Source organism: Poecile atricapillus, chromosome 37, assembly GCF_030490865.1.
Source record: "Poecile atricapillus isolate bPoeAtr1 chromosome 37, bPoeAtr1.hap1, whole genome shotgun sequence".
NCBI lineage: Eukaryota > Metazoa > Chordata > Aves > Passeriformes > Paridae > Poecile > Poecile atricapillus.
In genome coordinates this window covers 2,869,587-2,890,643 of record NC_081285.1, presented here as the reverse complement: position 1 = coordinate 2,890,643, position 21,057 = coordinate 2,869,587, and the positions used below count along the sequence as shown (strand labels likewise).

The following is a 21,057-nucleotide window of genomic DNA, read 5'->3' as shown; positions in this document are numbered from 1 at the left end:
CTGGAGGACTCCGCTCTTTCCGGCCCGGAGGCCAAACTCGTCTGCTCTGGAGGACTCCGCTCTTTCCCGCCCGGAGGCCAAACTCGTCTGCTCTGGAGGACTCCCCTCTTTCCCGCCCGGAGGCCAAACTCGTCTGCTCTGGAGGACTCCGCTCTATCCCGCCCGGAGGCCAAACTCGTCTGCTCTGGAGGACTCCCCTCTTTCCCGCCCGGAGGCCAAACTCGTCTGCTCTGGAGGACTCCGCTCTATCCCGCCCGGAGGCCAAACTCGTCTGCTCTGGAGGACTCCGCTCTTTCCCGCCCGGAGGCCAAACTCGTCTGCTCTGGAGGACTCCGCTCTATCCCGCCCGGAGGCCAAACTCGTCTGCTCTGGAGGACTCCGCTCTTTCCCGCCCGGAGGCCAAACTCGTCTGCTCTGGAGGACTTCCCTCTTTCCCGCCCGGAGGCCAAACTCGTCTGCTCTGGAGGACTCCCCTCTTTCCCGCCCGGAGGCCAAACTCGTCTGCTCTGGAGGACTCCGCTCTATCCCGCCCGGAGGCCAAACTCGTCTGCTCTGGAGGACTCCGCTCTATCCCGCCCGGAGGCCAAACTCGTCTGCTCTGGAGGACTCCGCTCTTTCCCGCCCGGAGGCCAAACTCGTCTGCTCTGGAGGACTCCGCTCTATCCCGCCCGGAGGCCAAAACTCGTCTGCTCTGGAGGACTCCGCTCTTTCCCGCCCGGAGGCCAAACTCGTCTGCTCTGGAGGACTCCGCTCTATCCCGCCCGGAGGCCAAAACTCGTCTGCTCTGGAGGACTCCGCTCTATCCCGCCCGGAGGCCAAAACTCGTCTGCTCTGGAGGACTCCGCTCTATCCCGCCCGGAGGCCAAACTCGTCTGCTCTGGAGGACTCCGCTCTATCCCGCCCGGAGGCCAAACTCGTCTGCTCTGGAGGACTCCGCTCTTTCCCGCCCGGAGGCCAAACTCGTCTGCTCTGGAGGACTCCGCTATTTCCCGCCCGGAGGCCAAACTCGTCTGCTCTGGAGGACTCCGCTCTATCCCGCCCGGAGGCCAAACTCGTCTGCTCTGGAGGACTCCGCTCTTTCCCGCCCGGAGGCCAAACTCGTCTGCTCTGGAGGACTCCGCTCTATCCCGCCCGGAGGCCAAACTCGTCTGCTCTGGAGGACTCCGCTCTATCCCGCCCGAAGGCCAAAACTCGTCTGCTCTGGAGGACTCCGCTCTATCCCGCCCGGAGGCCAAACTCGTCTGCTCTGGAGGACTCCGCTCTATCCCGCCCGGAGGCCAAAACTCGTCTGCTCTGGAGGACTCCGCTCTATCCCGCCCGGAGGCCAAACTCGTCTGCTCTGGAGGACTCCGCTCTATCCCGCCCGGAGGCCAAAACTCGTCTGCTCTGGAGGACTCCGCTCTATCCCGCCCGGAGGCCAAACTCGTCTGCTCTGGAGGACTCCGCTCTATTCCGCCCGGAGGCCAAAACTCGTCTGCTCTGGAGGACTCCGATCTATCCCGCCCGGAGGCCAAAGTCGTCTGCTCTGGAGGACTCCGCTCTTTCCCGCCCGGAGGCCAAACTCGTCTGCTCTGGAGGACTCCGCTCTATTCCGCCCGGAGGCCAAAACTCGTCTGCTCTGGAGGACTCCGCTCTATTCCGCCCGGAGGCCAAAACTCGTCTGCTCTGGAGGACTCCGCTCTTTCCCGCCCGGAGGCCAAACTCGTCTGCTCTGGAGGACTCCGCTCTATCCCGCCCGGAGGCCAAAACTCGTCTGCTCTGGAGGACTCCGCTCTTTCCCGCCCGGAGGCCAAACTCGTCTGCTCTGGAGGACTCCGCTCTATCCCGCCCGGAGGCCAAACTCGTCTGCTCTGGAGGACTCCCCTCTTTCCCGCCCGGAGGCCAAACTCGTCTGCTCTGGAGGACTCCGCTCTATCCCGCCCGGAGGCCAAACTCGTCTGCTCTGGAGGACTCCGTTCTATCCCGCCCGGAGGCCAAACTCGTCTGCTCTGGAGGACTCCGCTCTATCCCGCCCGGAGGCCAAAACTCGTCTGCTCTGGAGGACTCCGCTCTATCCCGCCCGGAGGCCAAACTCGTCTGCTCTGGAGGACTCCGCTCTATTCCGCCCGGAGGCCAAAACTCGTCTGCTCTGGAGGACTCCGATCTATCCCGCCCGGAGGCCAAAGTCGTCTGCTCTGGAGGACTCCGCTCTTTCCCGCCCGGAGGCCAAAGTCGTCTGCTCTGGAGGACTCCGCTCTATCCCGCCCGGAGGCCAAAACTCGTCTGCTCTGGAGGACTCCGCTCTATCCCGCCCGGAGGCCAAACTCGTCTGCTCTGGAGGACTCCCCTCTTTCCCGCCCGGAGGCCAAACTCGTCTGCTCTGGAGGACTCCGCTCTATCCCGCCCGGAGGCCAAACTCGTCTGCTCTGGAGGACTCCGCTCTATCCCGCCCGGGGGCCAAACTCGTCTGCTCTGGAGGACTCCGCTCTTTCCGGCCCGGAGGCCAAACTCGTCTGCTCTGGAGGACTCCGCTCTATTCCGCCCGGAGGCCAAAACTCGTCTGCTCTGGAGGACTCCGCTCTTTCCCGCCCGGAGGCCAAACTCGTCTGCTCTGGAGGACTCCGCTCTATCCCGCCCGGAGGCCAAACTCGTCTGCTCTGGAGGACTCCCCTCTTTCTTGCCCGGAGGCCAAACTCGTCTGCTCTGGAGGACTCCGCTCTATCCCGCCCGGAGGCCAAACTCGTCTGCTCTGGAGGACTCCGCTCTTTCCCGCCCGGAGGCCAAACTCGTCTGCTCTGGAGGACTCCGCTCTATCCCGCCCGGAGGCCAAACTCGTCTGCTCTGGAGGACTCCGCTCTATCCCGCCCGGAGGCCAAAACTCGTCTGCTCTGGAGGACTCCGCTCTATCCCGCCCGGAGGCCAAACTCGTCTGCTCTGGAGGACTCCCCTCTTTCCCGCCCGGAGGCCAAACTCGTCTGCTCTGGAGGACTCCCCTCTTTCCCGCCCGGAGGCCAAACTCGTCTGCTCTGGAGGACTCCGCTCTATCCCGCCCGGAGGCCAAACTCGTCTGCTCTGGAGGACTCCGCTCTTTCCCGCCCGGAGGCCAAACTCGTCTGCTCTGGAGGACTCCCCTCTTTCCCGCCCGGAGGCCAAACTCGTCTGCTCTGGAGGACTCCGCTCTATCCCGCCCGGAGGCCAAACTCGTCTGCTCTGGAGGACTCCGCTCTATCCCGCCCGGAGGCCAAAACTCGTCTGCTCTGGAGGACTCCGCTCTATCCCGCCCGGAGGCCAAACTCGTCTGCTCTGGAGGACTCCGCTCTTTCCCGCCCGGAGGCCAAACTCGTCTGCTCTGGAGGACTCCGCTCTATCCCGCCCGGAGGCCAAAACTCGTCTGCTCTGGAGGACTCCGCTCTATCCCGCCCGGAGGCCAAACTCGTCTGCTCTGGAGGACTCCGCTCTATCCCGCCCGGAGGCCAAACTCGTCTGCTCTGGAGGACTCCGCTCTATCCCGCCCGGAGGCCAAACTCGTCTGCTCTGGAGGACTCCGCTCTATCCCGCCCGGAGGCCAAAACTCGTCTGCTCTGGAGGACTCCGCTCTATCCCGCCCGGAGGCCAAAACTCGTCTGCTCTGGAGGACTCCGCTCTATCCCGCCCGGAGGCCAAAACTCGTCTGCTCTGGAGGACTCCGCTCTATCCCGCCCGGAGGCCAAAACTCGTCTGCTCTGGAGGACTCCGCTCTATCCAGCCCGGAGGCCAAACTCGTCTGCTCTGGAGGACTCCGCTCTATCCCGCCCGGAGGCCAAACTCGTCTGCTCTGGAGGACTCCGCTCTATCCCGCCCGGAGGCCAAAACTCGTCTGCTCTGGAGGACTCCGCTCTATCCCGCCCGGAGGCCAAACTCGTCTGCTCTGGAGGACTCCGCTCTTTCCGGCCCGGAGGCCAAACTCGTCTTCTCTGGAGGACTCCGCTCTATCCCGCCCGGAGGCCAAAACTCGTCTGCTCTGGAGGACTCCGCTCTATCCCGCCCGGAGGCCAAAACTCGTCTGCTCTGGAGGACTCCGCTCTATCCCGCCCGGAGGCCAAAACTCGTCTGCTCTGGAGGACTCCGCTCTATCCAGCCCGGAGGCCAAACTCGTCTGCTCTGGAGGACTCCGCTCTATCCCGCCCGGAGGCCAAACTCGTCTGCTCTGGAGGACTCCGCTCTATCCCGCCCGGAGGCCAAAACTCGTCTGCTCTGGAGGACTCCGCTCTATCCCGCCCGGAGGCCAAACTCGTCTGCTCTGGAGGACTCCGCTCTATCCCGCCCGGGGGCCAAACTCGTCTGCTCTGGAGGACTCCGCTCTTTCCGGCCCGGAGGCCAAACTCGTCTGCTCTGGAGGACTCCCCTCTTTCCCGCCCGGAGGCCAAACTCGTCTGCTCTGGAGGACTCCGCTCTATCCCTCCCGGAGGCCAAACTCGTCTGCTCTGGAGGACTCCGCTCTATCCCGCCCGGAGGCCAAACTCGTCTGCTCTGGAGGACTCCGCTCTATCCCGCCCGGAGGCCAAACTCGTCTGCTCTGGAGGACTCCGCTCTTTCCCGCCCGGAGGCCAAACTCGTCTGCTCTGGAGGACTCCGCTCTTTCCCGCCCGGAGGCCAAACTCGTCTGCTCTGGAGGACTTCCCTCTTTCCCGCCCGGAGGCCAAACTCGTCTGCTCTGGAGGACTCCCCTCTTTCCCGCCCGAAGGCCAAACTCGTCTGCTCTGGAGGACTCCGCTCTATCCCGCCCGGAGGCCAAACTCGTCTGCTCTGGAGGACTCCGCTCTATCCCGCCCGGAGGCCAAACTCGTCTGCTCTGGAGGACTCCGCTCTTTCCCGCCCGGAGGCCAAACTCGTCTGCTCTGGAGGACTCCGCTCTATCCCGCCCGGAGGCCAAAACTCGTCTGCTCTGGAGGACTCCGCTCTTTCCCGCCCGGAGGCCAAAACTCGTCTGCTCTGGAGGACTCCGCTCTTTCCCGCCCGGAGGCCAAACTCGTCTGCTCTGGAGGACTCCGCTCTTTCCCGCCCGGAGGCCAAACTCGTCTGCTCTGGAGGACTCCGCTCTATCCCGCCCGGAGGCCAAAACTCGTCTGCTCTGGAGGACTCCGCTCTTTCCCGCCCGGAGGCCAAACTCGTCTGCTCTGGAGGACTCCGCTCTATCCCGCCCGGAGGCCAAACTCGTCTGCTCTGGAGGACTCCGCTCTATCCCGCCCGGAGGCCAAACTCGTCTGCTCTGGAGGACTCCGCTCTATCCCGCCCGGGGGCCAAACTCGTCTGCTCTGGAGGACTCCGCTCTTTCCGGCCCGGAGGCCAAACTCGTCTGCTCTGGAGGACTCCCCTCTTTCCCGCCCGGAGGCCAAACTCGTCTGCTCTGGAGGACTCCGCTCTATCCCGCCCGGAGGCCAAACTCGTCTGCTCTGGAGGACTCCGCTCTATCCCGCCCGGAGGCCAAACTCGTCTGCTCTGGAGGACTCCGCTCTATCCCGCCCGGAGGCCAAACTCGTCTGCTCTGGAGGACTCCGCTCTTTCCCGCCCGGAGGCCAAACTCGTCTGCTCTGGAGGACTCCGCTCTATTCCGCCCGGAGGCCAAACTCGTCTGCTCTGGAGGACTTCCCTCTTTCCCGCCCGGAGGCCAAACTCGTCTGCTCTGGAGGACTCCCCTCTTTCCCGCCCGAAGGCCAAACTCGTCTGCTCTGGAGGACTCCGCTCTATCCCGCCCGGAGGCCAAACTCGTCTGCTCTGGAGGACTCCGCTCTATCCCGCCCGGAGGCCAAACTCGTCTGCTCTGGAGGACTCCGCTCTTTCCCGCCCGGAGGCCAAACTCGTCTGCTCTGGAGGACTCCGCTCTATCCCGCCCGGAGGCCAAAACTCGTCTGCTCTGGAGGACTCCGCTCTTTCCCGCCCGGAGGCCAAAACTCGTCTGCTCTGGAGGACTCCGCTCTTTCCCGCCCGGAGGCCAAACTCGTCTGCTCTGGAGGACTCCGCTCTTTCCCGCCCGGAGGCCAAACTCGTCTGCTCTGGAGGACTCCGCTCTATCCCGCCCGGAGGCCAAAACTCGTCTGCTCTGGAGGACTCCGCTCTTTCCCGCCCGGAGGCCAAACTCGTCTGCTCTGGAGGACTCCGCTCTATCCCGCCCGGAGGCCAAACTCGTCTGCTCTGGAGGACTCCGCTCTTTCCCGCCCGGAGGCCAAACTCGTCTGCTCTGGAGGACTCCGCTCTATCCCGCCCGGAGGCCAAACTCGTCTGCTCTGGAGGACTCCGCTCTATCCCGCCCGGAGGCCAAACTCGTCTGCTCTGGAGGACTCCACTCTTTCCCGCCCGGAGGCCAAACTCGTCTGCTCTGGAGGACCCTGGCCGTTCTGGGTCCCCCCAAATCTTCCTGGGGTCCCCCAAATCCTCCCCCCGAACCCCCAAATCCTTCCGTGACCCCCCCAAACCCCGGGACGCGTCCAGGTGCAGCACAGCAAAACCTTTATTGTTTAGAAAATCGTTTTAAAAACAAACTTGGGGGGGCACCCCTGAAATAACAGAGACCCCCGGTGGGGGAGGGGCGGGGGCACCCCAAAGTAACACTAATGGCGGGGGGAGGGGCGCCCCAAATGAACACGAGCCCCTCCGTGAGGGCGGCACCCCAAAACCCCAGCCTGTGCTGGGGGGAGGGGAAGGTGGGGACCCCCTCAGCCCCCCCAAGGTGGTTTTGGGGTGATGGGGGAGGGGTGGCACCCTGGGACCCCCGCCCGGGGATGAATTTTGGGGGGGTGGCAGCACCGGTTTGGGGGTCCCACAGGTGTGAGGGGGTTGGGGAGGGGGCACATGGTAAGGGTCAGGAGGGTTTTGGGGTCCCCAGGGTGGTTTTGGAGTCCCCACGGGGATTTTGGGTTCCCCAGGGGTGGTTTTGGGTTCCCCAGGGGTGGTTTTGGGGTCCCCAGGGTGGTTTTGGGTTCCCCAGGGTGGTTTTGGGGTCCCCAGGGTGATTTTGGGTTCCCCAGGATGATTTTGGGGAGCCCCCATCCCCTCCCAGGTGCATCCAGCAGCTGGAACTCGCCAGGACTTCGATGTTTTGGGGACTCCAGGAGGGATTTTGAGGTGCAGAGAGGGATTTTGGGGTACAGGGAGGGGTTTTGGGGTGCAGGGAGGAGCTCGGGGGGGGTTTTGGGGTACAGGGAGGGGTTTTGGGGTGCAGGGAGGAGCTCGGGGGGGTTTTGGGGTGCAGGGGGGGTTTTGGGGTGCCCAGATTTGGGGAGGGGGCTCAGAGGAAGGCGTCGCACCACTCGCGCAGGCAGCCCGAGCAGTCGCGGCTCTGTTTGGCGTTGGCCCCGCACGTCTCCTTGAGCCACTCCCGGAACAGCTCCTCGTCCTTGCGCAGCACCAGGAACTGCCCCAGCACCACGTAGGCCTGGCCCGGGGACAGCCCTGTCACCCTGCCCTTGGGGACATCGCCGGTGTCCCCTCCCTGACCCCCCTGAGCCTCCCCCAGGGGCTCCTGTCACACCCCCTCCCCACCCTGAAGTGTCCCCAGAGCTGTCTCCAGCAGGGTCCTGCAGTGCCAGCCCTGCCTCAGTGTCCCCAAAGCCCTGAAGTGTCCCCAGAGCCCTGGAGGTGTCCCCAGACCTGTGGCGATGTCTCCAGGTGTCCCCAAAGCCCTGGAAATGTCCCCAGATGTCCCCAAGTGTCCCCAAAGCCCTCCAGATGTCCTCAGAGCCCTGGAGATGTCCCTAGACTTGTGGTGATATCCCCAGGTATCCCCAAAACCCTGGGAATGTTTTTGTCCAAGCCCTTCCTCAGTGTCCCCAAAGCCCTGGAGATGTCCCCAAAACCCTGGGAATGTTTCTGTCCAAGCCCTTCCTCAGTGTCCCCAAAGCCCTGGAGGTCTCCCCAGACCTGTGGAGATGTCCCCAGGTGTCCCCAAAGCCCTGGAAATGTCCCCAAAGCCCTGGAAGTGTCCCCAAAGCCCTGGAAGTATCCCCAAAGCCCTGGAGGTGTCCCCAGACTTGTGGTGATGTCCCCAGGTGTCCCCAAAACCCTGGGAACGTCTTTGTCCAAGCCCTTCCTCAGTGTCCCCATTGTCCAAACCCTTTCCCAGATGTCCCCAGGTGTCCCAAGATGTCCCCCCACGTGTCTCCAGATGTCCCCAGATGTCCCCCCAGGTGTTCCTGATGTCCCCAGCTATTCCTGATGTCCCCAACATCCCCTGATGTCCACAGCTGTCCCCAGCTATGCCCAGATGTCCCCAATGTCCCCAGATATCCCCCAGGTATCCCAGCTGTCCCCAAGTGTCCCCTGATGTTCCTGATGTCCCCAAGTGTCCCCTGATGTCCCCAGCTGTCCCCACCTTGTCGAATCCTTTCTCCTCCAGTTTCCTGCCCAGCACGTCCCCGATCCCGGCCAAGGTCCCCACCGGCTTCTCCCCCATCGGCTCCGCCACGAAGTCCCGGTGCTTCTGTGACGTGGAGGACATGGCGCCTGGGGACAGTGGGGACACTCAGGGGACAGTGGGGACACTCAGGGGACAGTGGGGACACCGGGGGGACAGTGGGGACACCGGGGGGACAGTGGGGGGACATTGGGGACAGCCAGGGGACAGTGGGGACACTCAGGGGACACTCAGGGGACACTCAGGGGACAGTGGGGGGACATTGGGGACAGCTCAGGGGGACACAGGGACAGCGCCAGGGTGGGGACAGCGAGGGAGGGAACAGGGACAGAGCTGGGGGTGGGGACCCTGAGGGGACACGGGGACAGAGAGGGGACAGGGAATGGGGGGGACACTGAGGGGACACTGAGGGGACACTGAGGGGACACTGAGGGGACATTGAGGGGACACTGAGGGGACACTGGGGGGACATTGAGGGCTCACCGAAGGGACACTGAGGGGACCCTGAGGGGACACAGGGACAGACAGGGGACAGGGAATGAGGGGGACACTGAGGGGACACTGAGGGGACACTGAGGGGACTCTGAGGGGGCACTGAGGGGACACTGAGGGGACATTGAGGGGACACTGAGGGGACACTGAGGGGACACAGGGACAGAGAGGGGACAGGGAATGAGGGGGACACTGAGGGGACACTGAGGGGACACTGAGGGGACTCTGAGGGGGCACTGAGGGGACATTGAGGGAGCAATGAGGGGACAATGAGGGGACTCTGAGGGGGCACCGAGGGGACACCCAGGGAGCCCGGCCGGACCCTCCCGCCCCTCCCAGACTCCCCCGCCCCTCCCCCGCCCCGTCCCGCCCCTCAGGCCCTTCCCGCCCCTCCCCTTCGCCGCCTCCCGGCTCTCCCGCCCCTCGGGTCCCCTCCCCGCCCCTCGGGTCCCCTCCCCGCCCCTCAAGGTCCCCTCCCGGTCCCCTCCGGCCCCTCCCGGTCCCCTCTGCGCCCCCCCGGCCCTCACCGTCCCCTCGGGCCGCTCCAACCGCCGCTCCCGCCTCAGGCCGCTGCCGCTACGCACTGACGTCACATCCGGCGGCGCCCCGTGCTGACGCCACTTCCGGCGGCGCGCGCGCAGAAACCACCGAGGCGCAGGCGCGGAGCGGCAGCCACGGGGGGGCGCTCTGGGATCATAGAGAGGAGCCGGGTCCTCCCAACGCCCGCCGGGTCCTCCCAGGTGTTCCCGGTCACCGGGAAACGGCTCCAGGTGCTCCCGGGAGCCCCGGAAACACCTCCGGGACCACCCCGGGGCCTCCCCGATCCCCGGAAACACCTCCGGGACCACCCCGGGGCCTCCCCGATCCCCGCACAGCGCCTGCAGGGCCCTCCCGGCATCCCCCGCTCACCTGGACACCTCCAGGGTCTCCCAAAAATTCCCCCCCGTGCTCCCCCAACCCTCCGGATTTTATCAAAGGAGCCTCAAAGAGACCAAAAGCGGCGATTCCGGCCCAAAATCGAGCCCAAAAAATGGGGATTTTTTATTAAATCCATGGGAAATGTTAAAAATGTAACGGGTCAGAAGGTCGGGAAGGGAAACCAGGGGAAAGCAGCGGAGAAAGAGGCGGAGACTGGGGAAAAACGGGAGGTTTGGAATAGAAAGGATTTGGGGGCAAAAAAATGGGGAAAAAATTGAGATTTTGGGGTAAAATCCAAGTTCGGGGGCACAAAGGAGGGAATGAGGAGAAAGGAGAGGAATTTGAGGGCAAAACCGGAGGATTTTGAGATAAAAAGAGGAACTTGGGAGGGAAAAAAATGGTGAAATTTAGGGAAAATAAAAGGATTTGGGGCAAAACCGAGAAATTTGGGAAGGAAGGAGAGATTTAGGGAGAAAAACGGGGAATTAGGGAGGAAAACCCAGGAATTTCCCGCCCATTATGCAAATAAAACAAACTCCCGCCTAAAATGCAAATAAGCAGAGTTCTAATTTGCATAAATGGAGGCTTGGCCACGCCCATATGCAAATGAGGTTGAGAAGGCCACGCCCCCTCAGATTTAAAGCGGTGGGGGCGAAATTGGGGCCTCATTTTTGGGGCAAAACCGCGGGAATTTGGGGTTTTCCCGCGCTCCCCACAATCCTGTCCGGGGGGGGGAGGGGCTGAGCCCCATTTTGGGGGTGAATTTGGCGGTCCCGACCCCTCCTCAGGCCTCGTCCTCGCTCAGGAGGAGGTTGGGGACCCCCTTGGAGATGGGGAAGCGACGCCCGGAGTCCGGGCACTGCAGGGAGCCCTCGAGCACCTCCACCTGGGATGGGAATTTGGGGGGTCAGGGGGGGTTTTGGGGGGTCCCTGGGGGTTTTGGGGACCCCCCCCGGGGGTTTTGGGGACCCCCCATACCTCGAGCAGGACGTGGTGGACGCGGCGCAGGAATTCCTCATCGCTCTCGGAGTTGGGGAGGGGCTCGGGGGGCAGCTCCGAGGGGCGCCCCAGCTTGGGGGGGCACAAAGGGGGGGTCACTGGGGGGGTTTGGGGTCACTGGGGGGGGGTTTGGGGTCACTGGGGGGGTCTGGGGTCACTGGGGGGGTTTGGGGGTCACTGGAGGGGGGTTTGGGGTCACTGGGGGGGTCTGGGGTCACTGGGGGGGTTTGGGGACCCCCCCCCAAATTGTTGCCCCTCATTAAAAACCCCCAAATCTGAGATTTCTCCTCATTCCCCAAAAATTTGGAGGATCCTGAGACCCCAAAAATGATCCCTCCCCCCACAAAAAGATTCTCCTGCTCATGGAACCCCCCCAGACCCCCAAAATCATCACTGAATTCCCCTCCAGACCCCCAAAATCATCCCCAAATCCTCCCCAGGCCCCATAAATCCCCCCGACTCTCAAAATCATCCCCAAATCCCCCCCAGATCCCCCAAAATTCCCCCAAATTTCCCTCCCTGACCCCCAAAACTCTCCCAAAACTCCCCCCTAAACCCCCCAGACCCCCCAAATCCCCCCCAAAACTCCCCCAAATCCCTCTCAGACCCCCAAAATTCCCTCAAGTTTCCCCCAAACCCCTCCCAGACCCCAAAACTCCCCCCCAAATCCCCCCAAGACCCCCAAAATTTCCCCAAATTTCCCTCCCAGACCCCCAAAACTCCCCCAAATCCCCCTCAGACCCCCAAAATTCCACAAAAACCCCCAAATTTCCCCCCCCAAACCCCCCAGACTCTCAAAATCATCCCCAAATCCCTCCCAGACCCCCAAAATTCCCCTGAATTTCCTTCCCAGACCCCAAAATTCCCCACAATTTCCCTCCCAGACCCCCAAAACCCCCCAAATTCCCCCAAATTCCCCAAAATTCCCCCAAATTTCCCCAAAATTCCCCCTAATTTCCCCAAATTTCCCCCAAAATTCCCCCAAATTCCCCCAAATTTCCCTCCCAGACCCCCAAAATTCCCCAAATTCCCCCAAATTTCCCCGAATTTCCCCTCTCACGCTCTCGGCCGCCTCCCTGAGCGCGTCCCAGCGCAGCCTCGGCAGCAGCCGCGCCACGAACGCGGCGTTGAACGGCACCGGCCGCACCTGCACCTCCACGGCCTGCCCCGGTAATTAACCAGCGTTAATTCATTAATTGGGGCTCATTAATTAACGGGGGTTCATAAATCGGGGGGTCGTTACCCGGGGGTTCGTTAGTTCAGGGTTAATTGTTTGGTGGTTGGTTAATCTGGGTTCATCGGGGGTTGGTTGTTTGGGGGTTGATTAATTTGGGTTAATTGGGGGTTAATTAGTTGGTGTTAATTAATTGGGTTAATGGGGGTTCATAAATCGGGGGGTCGTTACTCGGGGGTTCGTTAGTTCGGGGTGATTCGGGGTTAATTGTTTGGTGGTTGGTTAATTTGGGTTAATTGGGGTTAATTAATTTGGGTTAATTGGGGGTTAATTAGCTGGTGTTAATTAATTTGGGTTAATCGGGGGTTAATAAGCTGGTGTTAATTAATTTGGGTTAATTGGGGGTTAATTGGTGGTTAATTAATTTGGGTTAATTGGGGGTAAATTAGCTGGTGTTAATTAATTTGGAGTTAATTGGGGGTTGGTTAGTTGGGGGTTTGTTAATTTGGGTTAATGGAGGGTTAATTATTTGGTGGTTAATTAGCTTGGGTTAACTTGGGGTTAGTTAACCGGGGGTTAATTAACCAGGGGTTAATTAACTGTGTGCTAATTAACGGTGTGTTAATTAACTGTGTGTTAATTAATTTGGGGTTAATTAATTGGGGACAGGGAGGTTGATGAGGAGGACAATGAGAGATGGGCGGGGCTTCCCCGGGTAATTAACGGGGTTAATTAATGAGGGCAATTAACGGGGGGAGAACGCGGGGAACCGAACTGGGGAGGATCTGGGACAGGAACTGGGACAGGGACTGGGGGAACTGGGATAACTGGGACTGGGGGAACTGGGATAACTGGGACTGGGATAACTGGGACTGGGGGAACTGGGAGGGACTGGGGGGAACTGGGATAACTGGGACTGGGGGAACTGGGATAACTGGGACTGGGGGAACTGGGATAACTGGGACTGGGATAACTGGGACTGGGGGAACTGGGAGGGACTGGGGGGAACTGGGATAACTGGGACTGGGGGAACTGGGATAACTGGGGGAACTGGGATAACGGGAACTGGGATAATGGGAACTGGGATAACTGGGGGGAACTGGGAAAACAGGACAGGAATCCCGGGGGAACGGGAGAGGAACCCCGGGGGAACGGAGGGAACGGAGGCACCGGGAGCGGGGAAGGCGGCGGGGCCGGTCCGGGGCCCGGGGGAGCCGCGCTGGCCCCTCTCGGTGTCCCGGGGGTGTCCCGGGGGGTCTCGGGGATGTCTCGGGGGTGTCCCGGGGGTCTCCTGGGGATGTCCCGGTGGTCCCGGGAGTGTCACGGGGGTGTCCCGGGGATCTCAGGGGTGTCCCGGGGCTGTCCCGGTGGTCCCGGGGGTGTCCCGGGGCTGTCCCGGTGGTCCCGGGGATGTCCCGGGGATGTCCCGGGGATCTCAGGGGTGTCCCGGGGGTGTCCCGGGGGATGTCCCGGGGCTGTCCCGGGGCTCTCCCGGTTCCCACCTCGATCCGCAGGGGGAAGCCGCCCCCGGGCCGCAGCCCCGGCACGTGAGAGCTCAGCAGGTTGTGGGTCAGCAGCTTCATGGCGACGCTTCCGCTTCCGGTGCGTCACTTCCGGGAAGGAACGGTTACCGTGGCAACGGAGCAGGGCCCCTCTTAAAGGGGCCGTACCGCCAATTTCCCATCCTGCCCCCGGAGGTCAGAGCCCCCTCCCCAAATTCCCCAGGGACCCCCCAAAGCCCTCAGGGCTCCTCACAGCACCGAGACCCTTCCCGGGGTGGCCCCGCCCCTTCGCTTTTGGGGGTCCCCACTCACCCAGAGGATCCCAGCCCCCATTTTGGGCTCAGTTTTCCCCATTTTTTGGGTCTTTAACCCCTCAACAGCCTCCTGCTGACCCCCAAACCCCACCCCAGGACGCTCCTTCAGGCCCCCAAATACAACCCCCCCTCATTTTGGGGTCTCCTTTCCCCTATTTCGACTCCCCCAAATTCCCAATTCCCTTCTCCCCCTCATTTTGGGGCGTTCCCAGGGATCTGTGACACCCCCAAATCCTGAGGAGGGGGTGAACCAGACCCCCCTAAAACAGAAATAAAAGCAGGGGCACAAATGCAGCTCATTTATTCCATATTTGAGGGAAACCCCAAGAAGAAAAACCCCCAAAACAGAGCAGGAGTGAAAAAAAACCCCCCAAACTCCAGAGCGGGGAGAGAAACCGGGATGAGAACCCAAAAAATCGAGTGAGGGGAGCCGAGTGTGAGACCCCCACCCAAAATGGGGGTCCTGAAGCTGCCGGGGGAGGGGCTGGGGGGGTTTTTGGGGGTTTTTGGGGGGTCACTGACGGACGTAGGGGAAGCTGAGCAGGAGCCCCTCGTAGCCCCCCACCCTGAGGGTCTCCAGCTGCAGCTCGGGGTTGCCGGCGGCCACGGGGCCGGTGCTGTAGCGCAGGGTGGCCACGCTGGGCAGGGAGGGGTCCTGGGGTTCTCTTTTGATGGAGAAAGGTTTGAGTTGGGTCCCGTGAGGGTTCAGCACCAGCAGGAATCGCTCGCTCTGGTCCCAGCGCCGCAGAACCGCGATGGCGGCGCCGGCGCTCACGGCCTGAGCCTCCCCCAGCAGCAGCGAGCGCTCGCGGGGCCGCAGCGACGACAGCGCCTGGCACAGCTCCAGAGCAGCGAGGGGCTGCAATTGGGGAGGGGTCGGGGGTCAGGAGGGGTCAGGGGGGGTCGGGAGATCCCCAAAATGCGACCCCATTTGGGGGGGGGGGCTGAGGAACCAGCGGGTGGTGTTGCCCTTTTAAAAGTGTGTTACCCTTTTAAGGGTGCATTGCCCTTTTAAGGGTGCGTTGCCCTTTTAAGAGGACACCATGTGGGGCCCACACTGTAAAGAAACTCCTGAATCCCCCCCAGACCCCCAAAATTATCCTCAAATCCCCCCCAGACCGCCAAAACCATCCCCCAAATCCCCCCCAGACCGCCAAAATCATCCTCAAATCCCCCCCAGACTGCCAAAATCATCCCCCAAATCCCCCCCAGACCTTCAAAATCATCCTCAAATCCCTCCCAGACCTTCAAAGTAATTCTCAAATCCCACCAGACCACCAAAATCATCCTCAAATTCCCCCCAGACCCCCAAAATCGTCCCCCAAATCCCCCCAGACCTTCAAAATCATCCCCAAATCCCTCCCAGAGCCCCAAAATCATCCCTAAATCCACCCCAGACCCCCAAAATCGTCCCCAAATCTCCTTCAGAAGCCCAAAATCATCCCTAAACGCCCCCCAAATCCTCCAGACCTTCAAAATCACCCCGAAATTCTCCCCAGACTCTCAAAATTCCACCCCAGACCCCCAAAATTGTCCCAAATTTCCCTCCCAGATCCTCAAATCCCCCCAAGACCCCCCAAATTCCCCCCCAAAAGCCCTGCCCCAAGATAACCCTAAAAGGCAACAAAGCCACGCCCCCGATGGGTCACGCCCCGTTAAGCCCCGCCCACCCCGAGTGTCAATCACAGCCTCAGGCCCCGCCCACCCCGAGTGTCAATCACAGCCTCAGGCCCCGCCCACCCCGAGTGTCAATCACAGCCTCAGGCCCCGCCCACCCCGAGTGTCAATCACAGCCTCAGGCCCCGCCCACCCTCGAGTGTCAATCACAGCCTCAGGCCCCGCCCACCTCGGTGTCGTTCTCGCCGTTTTTGATTCCCTCGGCGATTTCCCACGGCATCGGCTCCAGCTGGGGCAAAACCCGCGGAAATTGGGTCAGGAGATCACCCCAAAACATCCCCAGCCCCCCAAAATCCCTCAAATCCCTCCCAAAACCCCTCCCCAGCACCCCAAAATCCCCCCCAAAACCGTCCCAGCCCCCCAAAACCCCCCCAAAACTGTCCCAGCTCCCAAAACCCCTCAAACCCCTCCCCAAAACCTCCCCAGCTCCCAAAACCCCTCCCCAAAACCCACCCCAACGCCCCAAAGCCCCCAAAACCCCTCCCCAGCACCCCAAAAACCCTAAAACCCCTCCCCAAGACCTCCCCAAGCCTCCAAAACCCCTCCCAAAAACTACCCCAAAACCCCTCAGACCCCTCCCCAAAACCCACCCCAACACCCCAAACCCCCCAAAATCCCTCAGACCCCTCCCCAAAACCCACCTCCAGCCCCCCAAAGTCCCCCAAACCCACCTCCAGCCCCCCCAAAATCCCCCAAACCCATCTCCAGCCCCCCAAACCCATCTCTAGCCCCCCCAAAATCCCCCAAATCCTGCCAGGACCCCCCGGATTCCCTTTCCCAGCACCTCCTCGTTGATGGGGCGCCTCTGCAGCAGCAGCTCGTCCCCGTAGCTCAGCACGGGGGTCCCGGGGAGCCCCCAGACCAGCAGCAGCTGCTGCAGCCGCAGTTTGGGGCTCACCCAGGTCTCCCATGGGGACCCCACCTGTGGGGACAGCGGCCGAGTCACCCCCGGGACCCCCAAAAGCTGCACGGGAGCCCCAAAAAATGGGAGGGGGCTTTGGGGGTGGGGGTTTGGGGGGGAGTTGGGGGTTAGGGTTAGGCTGGGGGTTTAGGGGTTTAGGGTTAGGCAGGGGGGTTTAGGGGTGGGCTGGGGGGTCCCAGGGGGGTTTAGGGGTGGGCTGGGGGTGCCAGGGAGAGATTTTGGGGGTGGGCTGGGGGTCCCGGGGCGGATTTTGGGGGGGTCTAGGGGTGGTCTGGGGGGCCTGGGGGGTTTAGGGGTGGGCTGGGGGTGCCAAGGGGGGATTTTGGGGGGTTTAGGGGTGGGCTGGAGGTGCCAGGCGGGTTTACAGGAGGGCTGGGGGTGCTGGGGGGGATTTTGGGGGGTTTAGGGGGAAGCTGGGGGGTCCCAGGGGGGTTTAGGGGAGGTCTGGGAGTGCCAGGGGGGGATTTTGGGGGATTTAGGGGTGGGCTGGGAGTGCCATGGGGGGATTTTGGGGGGTTTAGTGGGAAGTTGGGGGGTCCCAGGGGGGTTTAGGGGAGGGCTGGGGGTGCCAGGGGGGGATTTTGGGGTGCCAGGGAGGTTTTGGGGGATGCCAAGGAGGTTTTAGGGGTGCCAGGGAGGTTTTGGGGGTGCTACGGACGATTTTTGGAAATGCCTGAAAGTTTTTTGGGGGTTCCAGGCAAGTTTTTAGGGGTGCCAGGGAGGTTTTGGGGATGCCAGGGAGGTTTTCGGGATTGCAGGGAAGTTTTTGGGGGTGCCAAAGAGGTTTTTGGAGTGCCAGGGAAGTTTTGGGGATGCCAGGCAGGTTTCTGGGGGTTCCAGGGGAGGTTCTGGGGGGTTCTAGGGAGGTTTTTGGGGGTTCCAGGCAGGTTTTGGGGGTTCCAGGGGAGGTTTTGGGGGTTCCAGGGAAGGTTTTGGGGGTGCCAGACTCACGCTCCAGCCCAGCCCCACGGAGGAGGAGTTGGGGGAGTTGAGGAAGCTGAGGAGGTCCCTGATGGCTCCTTCGGGGGATTCGGCCTCGGGTTTGGGCTCCAGGAGTCTCAGGAAGGGCCCCACCAGCAGCTGCGGCCCCTGGGGGTCCCGCGGAACCTTCCAGGGCTCCTCCAGCCGCGTGCCCCCCACCAGCACCCTGGAAACGGGACAGCGTCAGGGGAGCACCCCAAAAATGGGCAGGGGGATCAGGGAGCACCCCAAAAACGGGCAGGGGGATTGGGGAGCACCCCAAAAACGGGCAGGGGGATCAAGGGAGCACCCCAAAAATGGGGTTTGGAAGGAGCCCAAAGCAGGGGGGGGTCAGTGCTGGGATGGGGGGGAGCAGATTTGGGGGGGCTCAGTGAGTTTTGGGGGGGAGGGGGGGGTCAGACCTGGCCACGCCGCTGGGGCTGGGCTGATGCTCCGTCAGGTTCCTCCACTGGGCCACCACATCGGGCTGGGGGGACACGGGGGGGTCATGGGGGGTCACCCAGAGCCCCCCAAACACTGGGGGGTCACCCAGAGCCCCCCAAAACCCCTCCCCAATTCATGGTGTGTCCCCTCCTCCCCTCACCGGCAGCTCCTCGATGCCGTCCAGGAAGATTCCAGCAATGTCCTCCTTCAGCCAATGGCTCAGGGCAGCCTAGGGGGGCACAGGGGGGGTCAGGGGGGGCTCCCCCAGCCCCCCACTCCCACCCCAGGGCTCCCCCAGCCCCCCACTCCCACCCCACAGCCCCCCCAGACCCACCTGGACCTGCTGGTGCACGTCCTTGTCGTTGGCCGCAGCCCCCCAGACTCGATCCTCGGAGGGGTTCGGGGTCAGGTCCACGATCACCTTCAGTGCTGGGGGAGGGGAGGGAAAATGGGGGGGTCAGGGCACCCCCAAACCCCCCCCAGCATCACAGAACCCCCCCACAATTACTGGGGATCCCCCTCCAAACACCCAACCCTGAGAACCCCCAAATTCAGCCCCCACCCCGCCACATTCTCAGCCCTTTAATCCCCCCCCCATCCAATTCTGGGGGTGTCCCCCCCACTTCTGTGCCCCCACATTAAATTCCACGCTCCCCCTCCCCCAAATTTAGGCTCTCACCCCACTCTGCCTCCCCCCATCCATCATTTCACCCCAATTTTGGGGTTCCTCTCCACTGTATCCCCCCCCCCATCCCAGTTTTGGGGTCCCTCTCCCCAGTTTTGGGGTCCCACCTTCGCTCTTGGCCTCCTCCAGGAGGGCAGAGAAGTCCTGCATGGTGCCCAGGGCTGGGTCCAGCTCCTTCAGCGCGGGGATTTTGGCTCCTGGAGCTTTTGGGGGGTACAGGGGACCCAGCACCACCCCCCCCATCTGCAGCTTGTCCCTCAGGTACCCCAAACGTTTCTCCACACCTGGAGGAGGAAAAAAGAAAGGGGCTGAACCCCAAATCTGACCCAACAGAGCAACCCCAACACCCCAAAATCCCCCCCTGGGACCCCAAAACTGACCCAGGGGTCCCAAAAAGTCCTCCCAGGATCCCACAGATCACCCCAGAGTCGGGGAAAGCTCCAAAATCCCCAAGATTTGGGGGCTCCCTCAGGTTTTGGGGAGCTCCAGAGATCCCAAAACTCCCCCAAAGTGGGGGGGATGCCCCCAAATTGCTGAGTCACTTCCCCCCCAGGCCATTTTAAGCAGGGATGGCGGGTCCTGTCTGATCCTGTGGCTGTTTTTGGGAATTCCTCCTGGGAAGAAACCCCAGGACCCTCCTGACAGGTGCTGGGGGGCACTGAAATTAATCCCCCCCAAAAAACCAGCCTTGGATTCCTTTTGGGGGTCCCTTAATGGGGCCTCCCCCCACTACAGGCTCCCAGGGGAGCCCCAAACCCTCCTGGGATCCCCCCAAAACTTTAAAAAACATCACAAACCTCCCCAAATCCCGGCTGGAGACTCCCTGAACTCCCTCTAGGGACCCCCAAACTTCCCAGGGCCACCACAGGACCCCTCAAACTCCCCCAGGGGACCCCCCAAACTTCTCAAGACCCCCCCAAACCCTTCACGAGACCAACCCCTCACCTTTCAGGTTCCCCCCGAAGGCTTTTGGGGGTGCTCTGTAGAGCGCCCCGAGCTCCCACCAGGCTTTGGAGGGCAGGGGCTGGCAGCGAGGGGCCTGGGCCACGATGGCAGCAGCGGCTCCCAACATCCCGAGCCAGCCCAGCCAAAACAGCACGAGCAGAACCATCCGGGCCCGGGCCCAGGGCGCCGTCCCGGCCTCCCTCAGCAGCTCCTCTTTGCCCAAGCCCGTGAATTTGGGGCTCCCCGAAGCTTCGGCTCCCCCTAAAGCCGCTTCTTCCTCTTCTTCGGGGGGGATTTTCATCACCAGCCCGTTCTTCTCGCTGCCCGGCTGCGATTCCGGGGGCGGGATGGGGTCGCGGTGGGGACGGGGCCGCTGCGGCTCCGCCTCGGCCGCCGCCATCGGCTCCTTCTCGGCCTCCAGCGCCGACAGCTCCAGATCCCGGGGCGGCGACTCGGGCTCCATCTGCCCGATAAATCACACCCCAAAATATTCAGGGATATCCCCCCCCGCTGCCTCAGGGAACCCCAAAAGGGTTCGGGAGGAGTTGGACCTTCCCCCCCCCCCCCAAACGCCCTCAAGGGGGACTTTGAACCCCAACTTTGCCCCTTCAAGAGATCCCAAGGTGCGGCTCGCACCCCAAAACCTCTCCGGTATCCCCCTAAAATGCTCTTAGGAAAGGTTTCAAACTCCTCTTGGGCATAAAAACCCCCGGGGGACCCCAAAACCGTCACAAGGGGCCCCAGAAGGCCCCGAAGTCTTTCAAGGTCTCGCGGCCTCCCCCAGCGCCTTCACGGGGCCCCTCCTTGAACACCCAAATCTGCCCTTGCAGGGGGATCTCGAGCCCCTCCCGCGCACTTCAGGAACCCCTGGGCACCCCGATATTCTCACGGGGAAGCCAAAATTTGCTGCCGCACCCCAGAAATTCCCCTCGGAGCCCCGCACCCCCTCAGGGCCGCCGCTACCTCCGCGCGATCCTCGTGACGGGAGTGGGACGCCCGGCTCAGCCTTTTATACCCGGCCCAGGCCACGCCCACCCCGGCTGTGGCCACGCCCCCAGAGCCGCCCCCGGCGCCGCTGAGGCGCCCGGGCCGGGTGGATCAAAGGCCACGAGGCTGGGGGGGGGGAACCGGACACGGCCCGGGGCGAACGGGGCGGGACCGAGCCCCGGAGGGCGCATTTTGGAGTCTTTGACTCCCATCACACTTCAGCGGGACGCCACTTATGGGGGGCGCGCCCGTTTTCTTCTCCCGGAGGGTTCTCGACACCCCCGTCCTTTTCGGGGTCCCCCCCATGCGCCGCCATTTTGCTGCACCCCCAAGCAGCCGCCATTTTGCTCTTAGGACGGTCTCTATTCATCTCCGCTGGGCGCCTCCATTTTGTTGTACCCCGGGGGTGCGCTATTTACGGGCTCCCCCATCCGGCGGTCCTCACGGGGCCTCCTCACCGGCAGCCGCGTAGGAAGATCCCCGGTGCCTCCTCCGGAGGTTTCCAGCCCTTTGTGGCGGGACAGGACGGCGCCACAATCACCCCGCTCCCACCTCCGCGCCCATAATGGTTCATCCCACAGCGCCCTCAAGGTCCCGCCTAAAGATCAGCCAATCAGCGCCGCGCTCCGCCGGAAGTAGCCGAGCACCGGAAGCGTCGCTATGGCAACGA

General features: G+C 62.7%; 3 protein-coding genes and 1 long non-coding RNA gene across 7 annotated transcripts; 1 reads left to right on the top strand and 3 right to left on the bottom strand.

The window, feature by feature from the left end:
- Positions 1–6,448: 6,448 nt before the first annotated feature.
- LOC131591159 (barrier-to-autointegration factor) lies at positions 6,449–9,517 on the bottom strand. The gene is made up of 3 exons (XM_058861644.1): positions 9,388–9,517; positions 8,327–8,457; positions 6,449–7,390 (listed from the first exon to the last, which is right to left on the bottom strand). Exons 2-3 carry the CDS (start codon positions 8,450–8,452, stop codon positions 7,244–7,246), a joined length of 273 nt encoding a protein of 90 aa, XP_058717627.1. The 5' UTR covers positions 8,453–8,457; positions 9,388–9,517; the 3' UTR covers positions 6,449–7,243.
- Positions 7,575–8,317, top strand: LOC131591163 (uncharacterized). The gene is made up of 3 exons (XR_009280270.1): positions 7,575–7,663; positions 7,734–7,933; positions 7,974–8,317. It is a non-coding gene; the product is annotated as an uncharacterized LOC131591163 (long non-coding RNA).
- A 342-nt stretch (positions 9,518–9,859) lies between the features above and the next one.
- On the bottom strand, positions 9,860–13,602 carry LOC131591158 (multifunctional methyltransferase subunit TRM112-like protein). Its single transcript, XM_058861643.1, has 4 exons — positions 13,454–13,602; positions 11,838–11,939; positions 10,757–10,849; positions 9,860–10,664 (listed from the first exon to the last, which is right to left on the bottom strand). Exons 1-4 carry the CDS (start codon positions 13,532–13,534, stop codon positions 10,563–10,565), a joined length of 378 nt encoding a protein of 125 aa, XP_058717626.1. The 5' UTR covers positions 13,535–13,602; the 3' UTR covers positions 9,860–10,562.
- A 653-nt stretch (positions 13,603–14,255) lies between these two features.
- On the bottom strand, positions 14,256–20,958 carry LOC131591147 (4F2 cell-surface antigen heavy chain-like). Of its 4 annotated transcripts, none has more exons than XM_058861625.1 (10): positions 20,846–20,958; positions 19,401–19,863; positions 18,563–18,739; positions 18,105–18,199; positions 17,931–17,999; positions 17,749–17,813; positions 17,318–17,513; positions 16,229–16,366; positions 15,614–15,673; positions 14,256–14,626 (listed from the first exon to the last, which is right to left on the bottom strand). In XM_058861625.1, exons 2-10 carry the CDS (start codon positions 19,861–19,863, stop codon positions 14,282–14,284), a joined length of 1,608 nt encoding a protein of 535 aa, XP_058717608.1. In that variant the 5' UTR covers positions 20,846–20,958; the 3' UTR covers positions 14,256–14,281. The 4 variants fall into 4 exon arrangements, with proteins under 4 accessions (XP_058717608.1, XP_058717607.1, XP_058717606.1 ...); XM_058861624.1 differs by lacking the exon at positions 20,846–20,958 and adding an exon at positions 20,364–20,416; XM_058861623.1 differs by lacking the exon at positions 20,846–20,958 and adding an exon at positions 20,344–20,381.
- Between the last annotated feature and the right edge of the window lie 99 nt (positions 20,959–21,057).

Bases quoted from the DNA above. Each gene is read 5' to 3' on its own strand.
- LOC131591159 (XM_058861644.1), bottom strand. From the start codon at position 8,452: ATGTCCTCCACGTCACAGAAGCACCGGGACTTCGTGGCGGAGCCGATG. The intron at 7,391-8,326 runs GTGGGGACAGCT...TCCCCGGGCCAG, and splicing joins AGGAGAAAGGATTCGACAAG to GCCTACGTGGTGCTGGGGCA.
- LOC131591158 (XM_058861643.1), bottom strand. From the start codon at position 13,534: ATGAAGCTGCTGACCCACAACCTGCTGAGCTCTCACGTGCCGGGGCTG. The intron at 11,940-13,453 runs GTGGGAACCGGG...TTACCGGGGCAG, and splicing joins GCTTCCCCCTGCGGATCGAG to GCCGTGGAGGTGCAGGTGCG. The intron at 10,665-10,756 runs GTATGGGGGGTC...TTCCCATCCCAG, and splicing joins TCCACCACGTCCTGCTCGAG to GTGGAGGTGCTCGAGGGCTC.
- LOC131591147 (XM_058861625.1), bottom strand. From the start codon at position 19,863: ATGGAGCCCGAGTCGCCGCCCCGGGATCTGGAGCTGTCGGCGCTGGAG. The intron at 18,200-18,562 runs GTGGGACCCCAA...CCCCTCCCCCAG, and splicing joins GGAGGAGGCCAAGAGCGAAG to CACTGAAGGTGATCGTGGAC. The intron at 14,627-15,613 runs GTGGGCGGGGCC...CCCCAATTGCAG, and splicing joins ACGGCGAGAACGACACCGAG to CCCCTCGCTGCTCTGGAGCT.